At 39.9% G+C, this 13,409-nt stretch overlaps 1 protein-coding gene across 6 annotated transcripts in view; it reads left to right on the forward strand.

Annotated features, from left to right (window-relative positions):
- The window catches only part of anks1b (ankyrin repeat and sterile alpha motif domain containing 1B), a 230,817-nt gene that overhangs the window by 215,171 nt on the left and 2,237 nt on the right, over positions 1 to 13,409 (forward strand). For 4 of the 6 annotated variants that reach the window (XM_040141449.1, XM_040141475.1, XM_040141485.1 and 1 more), the window contains exons 23-26: positions 4,672 to 4,743; positions 7,010 to 7,096; positions 8,507 to 8,644; positions 8,750 to 8,917. In XM_040141449.1, coding sequence (XP_039997383.1) covers positions 4,672 to 4,743; positions 7,010 to 7,096; positions 8,507 to 8,644; positions 8,750 to 8,917 — 465 coding nt within the window. Of the gene's footprint in view, positions 1 to 4,671; positions 4,744 to 7,009; positions 7,097 to 8,506; positions 8,645 to 8,749; positions 8,918 to 12,026; positions 12,150 to 13,409 lie in introns of all 6 variants that reach the window. The other 2 variants (XM_040141493.1, XM_040141456.1) reach the window with 2 other exon arrangements.

Raw genomic sequence — 13,409 nt, forward strand, 5'->3', positions numbered from 1 at the left:
CAGCTTCACCTTTCAGTCAATACTGCACTCAGTTATTCTCAGCACTTTGGTAAATTTAGACCTTTGCCAGTTACATAAAGAATGTTATATATTCACGTTATCACAGATACAGCTTTGTACCTTTGATTGGTTACATGCTCAGCAGCCAAACTTCAATGATGACTTACTTGGAGCAGGTAAAACACTGCAGAAAAGCAATTTTAGATACCACTGGCTCTCAGAAACATTGAAAGGGAATGGAATTGGGTATCTGAGAAATTCACATTCTGATTGTTTCTGAGGCACTTTGATGAAGACATGGAGTAGATGAGGGCCAGATTATTAAGTATGAAAGAGTGGGGGAAGGGGAGGAAAAACGCACCTGGAGAGATTTCTAAAATTCAAGTTTGAACAAATAGAACGGGGAGATGAGAAATTAAATGTGATGCTGAAATCAAATATGAATGAAGACAGGAAAAGATGAGATAGAGGCAGTGAATAAGAGATACTGTAAGTACCCCAAGAGCATGTCTTCCCTCAGTTAAAAATCTCCCCTTCTTCATTTCTCACCTCAGAAGATTGATAGCAAAAGTGCGGACCACTAGGCCTGTGACAGATGTACAACTACACAGGCAATGTGTTTGGGGTAGATTGGGGTGGGGGGGGCGGCATACAACAGGTGGGCCACCAAGGGAAAGTATGGAATTGCTTTCACAGAGCCATTTATGACAACACCTCTAACACTCGCTGTCCTAGAACAACGGGTTCCAGAAAGCTCAGAAAGTGAGATAAATGAGCGGGAGCCACAACAGAGGGGGAGGCAGAGCGCTCAGTGTGAAAACTGGCAAGGTGAAGGAAGAGAGTAACTAAGAATAAATTAGATGGATAAGACACTGATGATGGGGAAGAGACGAAAGAAAGGAGTGTATCGTGTTTGTGTTAACAGAAAGAGGGGGATGGTAATAAGCCAAAATGACAGAATAAAGGATGTACCGGCACTGTTCTCTTTTCCATCTCAGGCTCTAAACAAACAAAATCTTCTCCTCCACTTTCAGCACCACCTCAGATGACATCGTAACCTTATTATGTCAGCTTTACAACCAGAGCTTGAAAATATTATCTGAAGTTATCGCAAAAATCCATTGCGATAACCCTGCAGACATTGTATCATCATTAACAACCAATGTTATCTCAACTTTGTGCTCTATCAAATTAATCTAGACGCTTCTGTAGATACAGAACATTCAATAAACAAATATTCAAATCTTTAAAATTCTGAACTGTCACAATCAATCTCTTCTTTTGTGACTAGTGTAGATTGTTTCTTTCAAAACTATAAAGAGTAATGGCCTTTACCTGGATATCCCCTTCATAAAAAGAGCACTATTATAAAATTTTTCACATTGCTCCATTCTAGCTGATACTATGGAAATTGGCATTATACATTTTTTTACCAAATTGAAAAATGATACAAACATATGACTGCGTCAAAACTGCTTTCTTTAGCAATGCTATCAGCAATGGTCTATGAATAGCTATGTGGGTCTATCCATCCATCCTCCACTTTGATCTTTCTTTGAAGTATCTCAACCATGATTGAATGGATTCATGGTCCCCAGAAGATGTATCTTAATGGCTTTGATGATCCCAACTTTCCCTCTAGTGCAACCATGAGGTTGACATTTTGATATGTCTCAGTTACTTTAGGATGCCAAAGTTGCCATGATATTTGGTGCAGATATCGATGGTACCCAGAGGATGACTGGATTGGTTCAAACTTTGGTACAGACATTTGTGGTCCCCAGAGGATAATGCCTACTGGCTTTAATAATCCCCCTACTTCTCCTCCAGAGCCAGCATGAGGGTGACATTTTTGGTTTTTACTGAAATTTCTCAATAACTATTGTCTAACTATTGTAAGGATTGTCATTAAATTTTGTAAATTTTGTTCCCCTTAGGATGCATTGTAATCACATCAGTGACCTTTCATTTAAATTTCAGTTCGTCCAATAGTTTATTTCTTGACTAAAAGCCTGCAAAACTAATGATTTTGCCGTCAGTCTCAGTTGTACTTTGTATTTAATGCTAAGAAGAAAATGTTAGCATGGCATCACACTATACTAAGATGATGAACATGGTAAGAAATAATACCTGATAAACAACAGCATGTTAGCATTGTCACTGTGGCCACTTTAGAATGCTGATGTTAGCATTTAGCTCAAAGCCGTACTGCACCTAAGTACCCCCTCACAGAACTGCTAGCGCGGCTGTAGACACACTCTTGCTATGTTACCAACATCTTTGAATGTTACTTGAAACTTGTAAAAGACTTGTGCGTTTGTATAAACCAACAATAACTGACACAAAGACAGGCAGACAAGACAGCAGCTGGTCTTGTGTGTAATTGTAATGCAATTTCTAGGATAACTGCCAGTAACCCTGCCATAACAGTGATTTAACATTGTTAGCTCGAGTCAAGGCTAAAGTATTAACATGCCGAGACGACCTCCTTTTGATCCGCCAAGGACCAGACTCCCTAACTGAAAATATGGCTGAGTCACAGTCTGTGCTACATAAAAAGTGATTCATTACGGAAAGCAATTTGCCTAAAGGTTGTTTTGCCTCTGTAATCAAATGTATCGCTAATCAAATGTCAGATAAATCCTCTGAGGTTAATATTCAATTCTTCTATCCATGATTTTGGAGTCATGTACTGTGGAGTCACACAAATGGGGTAGAAGAAGCTGTAGATATTTCTCTTTTAATTCGCTAAAAGCCTTGTAAGGGTCCCACTTACGGGAATAAGTCCCTATCCATAAACTGGAAGGGCACTACGAGGTGGTGAATGTCACACCCATTAAGTACTGTAATGTCAACATAAACATTGTCCCTGTAAAACACTGTCAAGATTAGTAGCTTTTTTTATTAAATCAGATTCTACGCATGCAGAATGTCTGACTACCCAGTCATGTCCAGAGAGAAGGATCTGCTAGATTTCGGTGTTAATGTTCCTCCAGGAGCCTCTCAAGGTTGATATAATCACTGCTGTGTTTGTCTGTGTGCATTTAATGAAAACCCATATTAGTACAGTTGAGCGTAAACAAGGTTTTCATAAATTACTCGAAATAATGGAGTTAATATTTGTCACAAAGAAGTAGACATCATAATTAATATTGTAAACTAAATAAACACTCCAATATTTTACTTTTTTTCAGTTTATTTCATTAAGACAATAAAAACAAAAACACTTACACTATAAACATAATTCAGCTATAGAAAGAACACTTTCAAAAGACACCACTCTCTGAAGACACAACAATCTGGCCTTTCATGAATCTGTAGTTCTGGGGGTGTGTTGTGTTGAGCATGTAATTTACAGACTAACGCTCTAGTAGTTTTCTGACATGTGTGCCACCACCAGACAAACCAGCAATGTTTAGAATTTTCACATGTTGTTATTCTTTTTTTTAATCTCCTGGGAATTCAATGATAAGTTTATTAAAGTTAAAATTAAGTATCTTCACGTACTGGAGTGGAGTTGCTGGTACCAAGATGATCGTGATTGGCTCTTGCTATTGATATTTGCATAAAGTTAAGACTTTCTTTAACTTTCCTCTGTAGTGTAGCTTGGTGCCTTTTGAATCTGTGGATCTTAGCAAGGGGTGCAGGGATGCAAAGCCATGTCTCATTCACAATGAATAGCAGCTTTTGCTGTCATAACTTTTTGAATCCATGTGTGACAATGTTAAAAGGCTCCCACTTCATTTCCTCCACGTGATTGTTGGTGAGACTCTTTATTGTTCATACTGCTAAAGTCCAGGCTGAGCTGGCTGATGATCAAGACCTGGATAGATCTGATAAGAAAGGAAATGCTTCAGTGTTAAATGGTCAGTAAAGATTGACTGCCGGTGTTGCTGGAGCTTTGTATCTCTGAATATGGACTGCAGTCATATGCTGCTGGATTATTATAACTGCTCTCAACATCTGTGGTCAGTGCATTCATAGACTGAGGTGTGATTGTGGATCTAGGGCAACTGATGATGCCTGCTGGTCATCAGGAAAGAAATTAGTGCTTGAAGCAGCAGCTTTCACCAGTCAGGACATGGACAGGACTGATGGAGATGTTAGTTTCCTCCTCAACAGGAATTAGTTTAGAATTCAGCTACAGTATTGCTTGCTAAATTTGCCTGGGCGGCTCAGACCATTTCATCATAATCAAGGCATAAAGTAAGGCAAACACTGCTAGAAGCCATCATTTCCATTTGAGTTAATTTGCAGAACTGAATGTTGGAGGCAGGGACATGTCTCTACCTGATTTCACCATAGATATTCATTTACTAACAAATCACAGCTGAGTCAGCTGACCTACCATTTAAACAACTTCAAGAAACACTTCAATAAACCCAGTTTCCATTCATCATGTAAAAAAGGCCAAACATTCGTGGTTCAAGCTTCTCAAACTTGCTCCTGTTACCAAACTTTGGGATCTCCACTAGAATTGAAAATTAAGTTTGAGATTGAGGTTGAAAGATGCTGAGATTGCAATGACAGACCCTCTGTAGTGTCTGGCAGTGATTATGAGGTTAATACAGCTAAAAACATCTTGTACACAGCCATAACCAAACACTGACATACATCTACATACCCTGAGTGTATTCACTAAACATGTCTTTTTTTGTGTCCTTTCCACAGTACCTGGGCTCCATGCTGGTGAAGGAGCTGAGAGGAACGGAGTCCACACAAGATGCTTGTGCCAAAATGAGGGTAAAGCATAGCCTCACATACTTTAGTTTTGCTACTGCTATGAGAGATCCATCTACATTAACATAACTTGAGGGATAATTCTATTTTATTGCAACCTGGGTCTTATTTTTGTAGTTTTGGCCATCTGGTACTATTGGTGCTATTAATATTTCACTAAACTGGGGAACACAAATTTGGGAACACAATCTAAAAGACGCTATGAAAATAAGAAGTTGTAGTAAATTATTATTATCTTTTATTTTAGCTTTGCTGAAATGGGACTAGTTGAGTATGATTATTCTTATAACATGTTCAACTTATCCATTTTAATACAAACCAGACCCCTCCTTGTGGTTTTAACAACTGAACATAAATGCACATGGCTGAACTTTTGGCTTTATTACCTCCTTTGAGGAGGTTATGTTTTCAACCATGTCTGTTCATCAGTTTGTTTGTTTATTTGTCAGCGGGATAATGCAGAAAGTACAGAACCAATTTGCACCAAACCTGGTGGAGGGATGGGGCATGGGCCAGGGAAGAACCCATTAAATTCTGGTGCAGATCCAGTTAAAGGGGGGAATCCAGGAATTTTCCTTAATCATTTTCCTTACCATTGCGAGAAATTTCTTTTCATCAATATTTGGCCTTGGCAGAGTGGCAGGAAGTGCCACTCTAGTTATATTGTGTTTCACTCCAAAAAACCTTACTGGACCTTTTTAAATCTGAGACACAGTCTCACAGTCTTAGTGTCCTCACACTCACTAGAACTTAAACAAACTTAAAATATCATGACTGTGGATTAAGTCTATTTAAGGATTTATTACTAATATCCTTGCCTGTGGGTAGCTTGATACCCCACAATCCCCCTTTTACCTTAAATCACCTGATGTCTTCCTCTTGCTTTGTCATTCTGCTGCTCAGTTTTTCTTGCTCTCCTTCTGGTTTTATGTGTTGCTTGCTATCCATGTCTTTTCTTCCTGCTTCCTACCGTTTTTCTCCATATTTTCCATATGTTACAGTGACTCCCTCTCCCCTCTGGTCTTCAGTTCATATCGCTCATTTTCATCCCGAGCTGCTGCAGTGTGAAGATAAATTGTAATATTCATGAGCAAACCTTTCTCTTCCTCTCCACTGTTCCCTCTTTTTCTTCTGTCTTCATATTTATGTTGCCACATTATAGGGCATCTTTCTTTCTTTCATACCTCTCAGTCCTCAGTCTGAAACACCTTTGCTGCACGCCAAGGTTGTAATTAAGTGCAATGAGATGCACATCGTATCATTCTAGCTTCTATTACCGCATCCCTCCTTTCACCTGTCGCTCCATCCCTCCACTGTGGAGGTAGATGTGGATGTTTAAATCTCAACTTCAAAGCCTCTAGCTGCCAGCGAAGCCAGGCAGCGCTGCCTTTGTCAGCTTTTCAGCACTACCTGATCCTGACAGAGCCGAACTGCAGCAGCAACACACTGTGAGCAGGGAGAAAGGAGCAGAACAAAGAAATGACATGGATATGGAAAGGATAGCAGTGAGCAGGCTTGACGGGAGGAGAAAGAAAAGACAGTGTGAGATAGAAATATGGGTACTGAGAGAAGGAGATGACGAGCTAGAAAGTAGGAAAAGGGCCTCATCTCACGTCTATTTTTTGAATATATTAAAGCGTTGGCAGGTACAATGACAGATGGGAGGGTGATGCTTACATCACTGTAAATCCCACGATTCTCCACAGAGCCTAACTGCATAGTGAGTTTAAATATAGGTAAATGACATATTAAAATGCCAGTATGTAATAAAAAAGGAAAGAGTAGATATATATACTGTAGGAGCCTGATATGGTTAAAAATGTAAGAGACTTACTGGATTTGTAGCGTTGCAATCGATTTGATTTAGAAATTTAATCTGTAAGCAGTTGTTTTTTATGAGACTGCTTACAACCCTTGACCTTTGAAGATGATTTGAATTGACTTTGGTGATTCAGTCCATGTTAAATTAGCTCATTTACCTCATGCGAGATTGTCATTATTTTTCTGACATGCTTGTAGACCCTAGGCAGCTTCAGAGACATGGATCAGGTCTTCTAGGAAACTAAAAGGTTATTTAATTTTAGTGGAAATCTCGGCCGACCCAAATTCATTAATCTGGGACTAATTTTAATTTTCAACAGCAGGCTAATGGGAGTTCAATACTGCAATCTATTCCTGTTTTTTGTCATTTATGTGTGAAATGCCTCAACAGTCATTGCTGCCTCTCTCCTCTTTCTGTCCCTATCTTTCATGTTTTGTGCACTCCAAGAAGTCGACAGAACAGATGAAGAAAGTGCCGACCATCGTACTCTCTGTGTCCTACAAAGGAGTGAAGTTCATCGATGCCACAAATAAGGTAACATTCATGGCTCGCTTCGTGTGACGCCTACTAAATAACACATTAAAGGTCAGGCTTTTGAACATGAACATCAGTGACATTCAGAGGTGTCAGGTCTGGCCACCATTGCAGCACTGATGTCCGATTTTGCTGCAGCCGGGCAGATTTAAAACTATATGGTAAAAATTAATATGGTGTGAAAGCAGGCCAAAACACTAACAGGCAATAATCAGTATGGAGTAGATGAACTGAATATTAAGGAAAATCACTGACAACCTACTACCAGTCCACTAAATCCTTACTGGAACATTTAAAAAGCTAATAAACAACTTTCAAAGTTTAAATGTTATAAAAAAGCAATTTCACAGAGTTTATCATCACCTCATTCCTTCAGCATCCAGGGTGACATTTGAGTGATTGGGGCCCAGTGTGTGTCAGCTTGTCCATCTTAGACAGAAAAAAGTGTTTTTTGTTTTAGTGTTGAAGTTCACACTAAACTTAACAAAACAATTTTTTAGATAATTGCAAGCTACTTGCTTGAAAAAAGGTAATGTATTTATTTAAGCCTCTGTTATGCACAAAGCACACACACAGCAGAAGATGAGCATAATTTGCAGATAGTCAGTACCTTTTTAGTTTAGCGCTTTTCCTCACGCAATAATACACAGACTCAAGTAAGTCAGCCAAAACACATAAAAAATGCATTGTGTACTGCCTCTAACACAATAAATCAGTTAAGCGGATAAGGCATGCTAAAAAGGAAAATCAAAAACGGGACAGTGGCTTTACCTTGATTCACCTCTCCGGGACATTTAATGGAAGTAGTAAAATCTCTCCATTCTCTCTCCTTAACTTATCTGCTGTCCCAGTGTACAAAAACAAAAAACACGGTATCTTGCTGTTACTCTCCCTAATTTGCTCTTTTTTCATAAAGTAAACTTATGATATTTGATTTGTATTATTAAATATAGTATTACGTACAAATGTGTAGATAGAAAGGTAAATAAAAGCAGACCAGTTGTTGTTACTAATTATCAGGGAAATGTTCCTAATATTTTCTTCATTTAGGAGCAAATTCCATCTTGAAAATCATGTTTTCATATTGAAAGACCTCACTAAAGCTTTCCTTTGGGGCTTTGATATTCTTTAATTCACGGCAATGAAATGTGCTTTACCTAACACAAAACAAAGTCTGAGTGTTCTGCGGTGATGTTACCAGAGGACAAATTCCAACTCAGTGACTCCAGAAAACAGAAAACAAAAATTGTGCTACAGTGATTATGGTTTTTGGGAGGTGTGAAATGAGACGAATATAAATCAGATTTGTTGTTCCATGAAGTGGATCAATGGAGATGATCAACGATCTCTCTCTGCACATCTTAATCGTTCTCCGTTTTTCTCTTTCTTCATTTTTCTCTTACTCTGCAGAATATTATAGCAGAGCATGAAATTCGTAACATCTCGTGTGCGGCTCAGGATCCAGAGGATCTGTCTACATTTGCCTACATCACCAAAGACCTCAAGTCCAGTCATCACTACTGCCACGTCTTCACTGCTTTTGATGTGGTCAGTACTGGCACTGTGTCTGTGTTTATACGCACACATCATTCATTCAACTTGTAATATTATATTGTATTCTTATTCCTGTGTACCTTTACCTCCTCTTGTCAGAATCTGGCCTATGAGATCATCCTTACACTCGGGCAGGCCTTCGAGGTGGCCTACCAGCTGGCTCTGCAGGCCAGAAAGAGCGGCCACGGGTCGTCCACACTGCCCGAGAGCTTCGACAGCAAGCCCAGCAAACCTGTCCCCAAACCCCGCGTCAACATCCGCAAATCTGTAAGCATCGCTCCCACAACAATTATACTACTGTTTGAAGGGAAAATCCATCCTAAACTAAAATTTACATCACCAACTCCGGGTGTTTTTGATGGTCTGGATTTGAAAAATTGAACTGGCTTTTAAAAAATTACCTTGCAGAATAGCTGATTTTTTTTTTTTTTAACTGGATCTCTACATCATGTAGATTTTTCTAGATTTGTAGAACTAAAATTTAATTTTCTGTAACTCCTTCTTACCAATCCTAACCAGCATCCCATCTTCACTGCAATCTGTCCTTAATTTTCGTCCCTCTGCTCTGATTCTTTACAGTCTCTCATCCCTGCTCATTTACATCGTTTTCAACTCTGTTTGGTTTACTGGGATTATCCTGGAATGCTTGTGTTTTTTATACATGTGTCTCTGCCACAGCCTCCGACGAAGATGGACATTTGATCTGTTAAGTGTCCTTTAGGTCTTGTTGTCCCTGAAGTCTCTTATAGACTAGTTTGATGGTGAGGACTGTTTGCATAGGGCTCCTGGAAGGCTTGCTTGGCCCACCTCACTCAGTGTGTGTGTGTGTGTGTGTGTGTGAGATTTTCTGTGTAAGAAGATAAGGAATCCTCATGTGAAAGACTCCCGCATACTGCAGCCTTGTTTTGAAAAATGGGTTTACTGACATTTCATTCCATCGGATCCTCCACAAAAATGGTGTGGGATTTAGGGGTCTCTGATGAGTTTGGATATGTGTCTGAGCAATACCCATATTGCAATAGAATATACAGACCAACCTGACAAAATAATTGCAGAATGGAAAATTTGACACCGGCACCTCCTCTGTGACCTCAGCACTTCATACCTTACTTATTGGGTCAGGTATGTTTCTCTACTCAAACCTTACAGGAAAAATCTAAAAAAAAAGAAAAAAGAAAGAAAATTATATATAAACTTTTTTGTTTTTGTTTTTTGACGTATTATTTAGCAGCAGGTTGCATCATGATCTCACCAATGTCTGCCCAAAGGCTAAAATGTTTGCCTAGGATGAAACAGACTGTGCATTTGTAAAACTCAAACATTTGGCCCAACCTGGCACCTGAGTCCACTTGGAAAATTCTGTTTCCGGTGCAGCCTTAGCGCCGATACAAAACTTTTTGAGAAATAAAAATATGCTTTTTTTTTCTACAAACCCCCTTTTTTGGGATTGACCAGAGATTTGAAGCCGGCTCTTAGTACTTAAAGGGGCCCTCTGGCGTTTTCTTGTAAACATGCAAATGCTATGTTTAGATAAAGTGTTTCTTACTAAAGCGCTTCCTTAACATCTAAAGAAAACGACCATTTCCTTCCTCATTAAATGTTTGTAAAGCCAACTAATTGAACATTGCTAAACTTCCTTGTGTGTTACCACCACATAATGGCAATCAGTGGCATAGTGTGAAACCAGAGTTGCCCACATTGCAATCAAAACGAGGACCGACCCACAAAAATATCGCTCTACTGCAGGGTACCTTAAACAGTTGTCTAACTTCAGTTGGTACCAAAAAAGTATTGCCGTTTGATACCCAGCCCTAGCTTTGTGATATTAGATACTTGTGTCCCTCACATTCTATCATGAATTTGTGTGTGTGTGTGTGTGTGTGCAGACATGTGTGGCCTTTCTTCATGCCTCCTCTAACCACAGCGTCACAAAGTCTATCTGTAAACCTGTCAACCTCCCATTAACCGCCGACAGAGCATTAAAATAGACAGGCTTACCCACTCTGCACACACTTCCCTCCTCCACTGACACGCATCGGCTGGCACAGCAGCACATGTGTCTAAAAGGACCCAGTATAGAGTTACGGTCGCTGCTTTATCAGTGTCCTTGGACCAGATTTAAATCCATTTACATACTGTGGTGATGGAGGAGAATCAGTGGCTTTGGAGGTCTCACTTTCTAAAGTTAGAGCAAGATGTGTGAGGAAAGACAGTGAGAGATGGAGGAGAAAAGAGATAAAAAGAGGACATGCAGTATTTGTGTGTTCGCTCTCCTCGTGTGTGTGTGCGTGTTTTTGCAAAGCTTGTATGCGGTCCTGTGTCTACGGAGATGTTGGACGATGGCATGTGTATAGACAATCTGCTGACTCGGCTTCTGTTACATTAACCATTAATTGCCTTTTTCCCCTTGTGCTGCTGTGTGTGTGTGGTGAGTAGTCAGCGGCTTGTGGTGTGCAGTGGGGCAAAGATACTGCAGGATTCACTTAATATTCCTGCCACCTGCCTGCCATAATCTCCATCCTGCAGCACCTCTGAAGCCCCTCTGCTTTAAAATACTGTTGTTTCTCTGCCCACAAGAATCAGTTTCTCCACACCCTCTCATTATCATTTTTATGTTGTGTGTGTCTTATCAGAGCACATCTGCTTGTAAATCTCCCTCAACATCTACTTAACTTACCCTAAATAGTATGAGCGTGACTGATATGACTGTTGTCTTTGATCAGAATCGGCATCTGAGTGAAGCTTCAGATGACATTGAAATACATGACCCTAACAGTAAAGGATTGACCTTTTACAATTCTATGTTTATTAAAGTGAGTGAAAAAAGCTTGCTAGTGTTTTGAAAATAGCTTGTTTCCAGGCAGCTTATTCATTTTTAGTAATCTAGGCGGCCAATTTAACTCTCAAATTTATTTCTTTTTTTCAATTGGTTTTTTTTTTTCAAAAACAATTGAAACGCAACCACAAGCTATCTCAGCTCAGTGGCAGAATTTTGCATGACATTGGAATAACAGGAACATTAGAAATTTGAACATGAGTCTGAGTCATGAGAGTAGCCTTGTGCAGAGTGATGTTTTGTATAGTTGCTGTGCCATATTCATCTTGCTGGGCGTGTTGTTGCCATGCAGGAGTTGCTATATAAATGTGGTGTAGCTTGGTCTACTCTAGCTTGAGTTTTGTTGTATTGCAGTAATGCTGCTGTTGCCAGGGCGATTGACTTTGCTGCCATTTTGTTGCCATGGTTTTTTCTTTGGTTTTGGAGTGTTGTTGCCGTGCAGCTGCTCTGTCATCGTTGTGGCTTTGCCTTGTTACTTTTTTGTTTTTGATGTTGGCAAGCGGGCCCTCTTTGACCTCTATGTGACCTCTGCCCCTGTAGGTCATCATGTCCCCTTCCAGCCGCTGGTCACTGGGCCACATATACACCCCTCACCGGCCTCCTCTCCACCCTCCTCTTCCTCCCCCTCGACTCTTCCATCTTCCTCACAAAGCTCAGTCACAGGTCCTCCACGCTTTTTCTTCTCTTATCCCTTATTTCCACATTACCTTTCTTTTAATCAAGGAGAAAGTGCCGTCTGTAAGTGCATCCATTTTATTCTGTCGCTTCTTTCAACTGACTCTGCATCCCTTGTGTGTCCTGTTTGCTGAGTATTTGTCTCTCATTCTTAAATTACTACATCTATGTCCATAGCAAGAGTTAGTAGCATTGCTATTAAAAAAGACAGATTTGACACTACAGCCAGTCTTGCAAAGCCAACCCACTTCAATTCTTTGTCTAATACAGCACCGAATGCAGACATCAACTTTAGTACCTCAGTCAGTTTTTATGTGCCCCACTGCACCAATTCAACCCCTGGAAGGGGGTACACTGCCTCCTTTAGGTGGTAAATGTATAAATAAGTGTTTGGAGCAATAAACAGTACTTCAAAATTGACTAAATGTTTATAAAAACACTTATTGCCACCTCAGTCCATTAAATCCTTCATTGAATGTTTTGAATGAGGTTTTTGGAGTGTTTTTACATCTGACCCACACTATTCCTCCCTCATCCACATCTTCCTCTCACAAACAAGGTAGCTGAATTTTTAAAGCATCATTAAAAGAGGACTGCGCTACCAGAGCATACACAACGTGCCAAGAAATTAGACATATGTGCAATGGACCTCCACTGCACGTGGCATGTTTTGCATCAGATTGGTTCACTGAGGTTTCTGTAGTTTAAAGGTTTGCAAAGCCAAATCACGCACTGGATGTCTCTGCAGCAATACTTCGAGTACTGCTCATGTTCAGACCCTTCTGCAGAAAATCAAAAAAGGTCGTTGATATAAAACTTATTTTGAAGGCAGACATAATTCTGTCAGTGGCATCAGGTGTGGGTGATGAATTTGATCCTGGTGGTGCTCTGGCAGAGTTCCTTACTAAGTATGATGATGTAGTGTTTCTGTGAGATCAAAAGTGTGTCTGTCCTTAATCCTGTAACCCCATAACAAGATTATAAGGTCTTGCTGCTGTTGTCCGAATGTGTGTGTGAGAGAGGGGGAGGATAGAGAGCTGGATTAATACTAGTTTCTGTATTGTTGCTGTTGCTGTGTGTCGAGAGAGGATAAGAGAAACGCGACTTTGTTAGTGTACTGCAGAACTCTGAGATTGTGGTATTGGAGTAAACAGAATCAAAGACACCTACATCTTTGATGCTTTTTTGTAGAACATTTACACTGTATTTTGATGCATTTGACATACTGTTCATATTCCAATTCGTTTT

The sequence above is a fragment of the Xiphias gladius genome, chromosome 2 (assembly GCF_016859285.1).
Source record: "Xiphias gladius isolate SHS-SW01 ecotype Sanya breed wild chromosome 2, ASM1685928v1, whole genome shotgun sequence".
NCBI lineage: Eukaryota > Metazoa > Chordata > Actinopteri > Istiophoriformes > Xiphiidae > Xiphias > Xiphias gladius.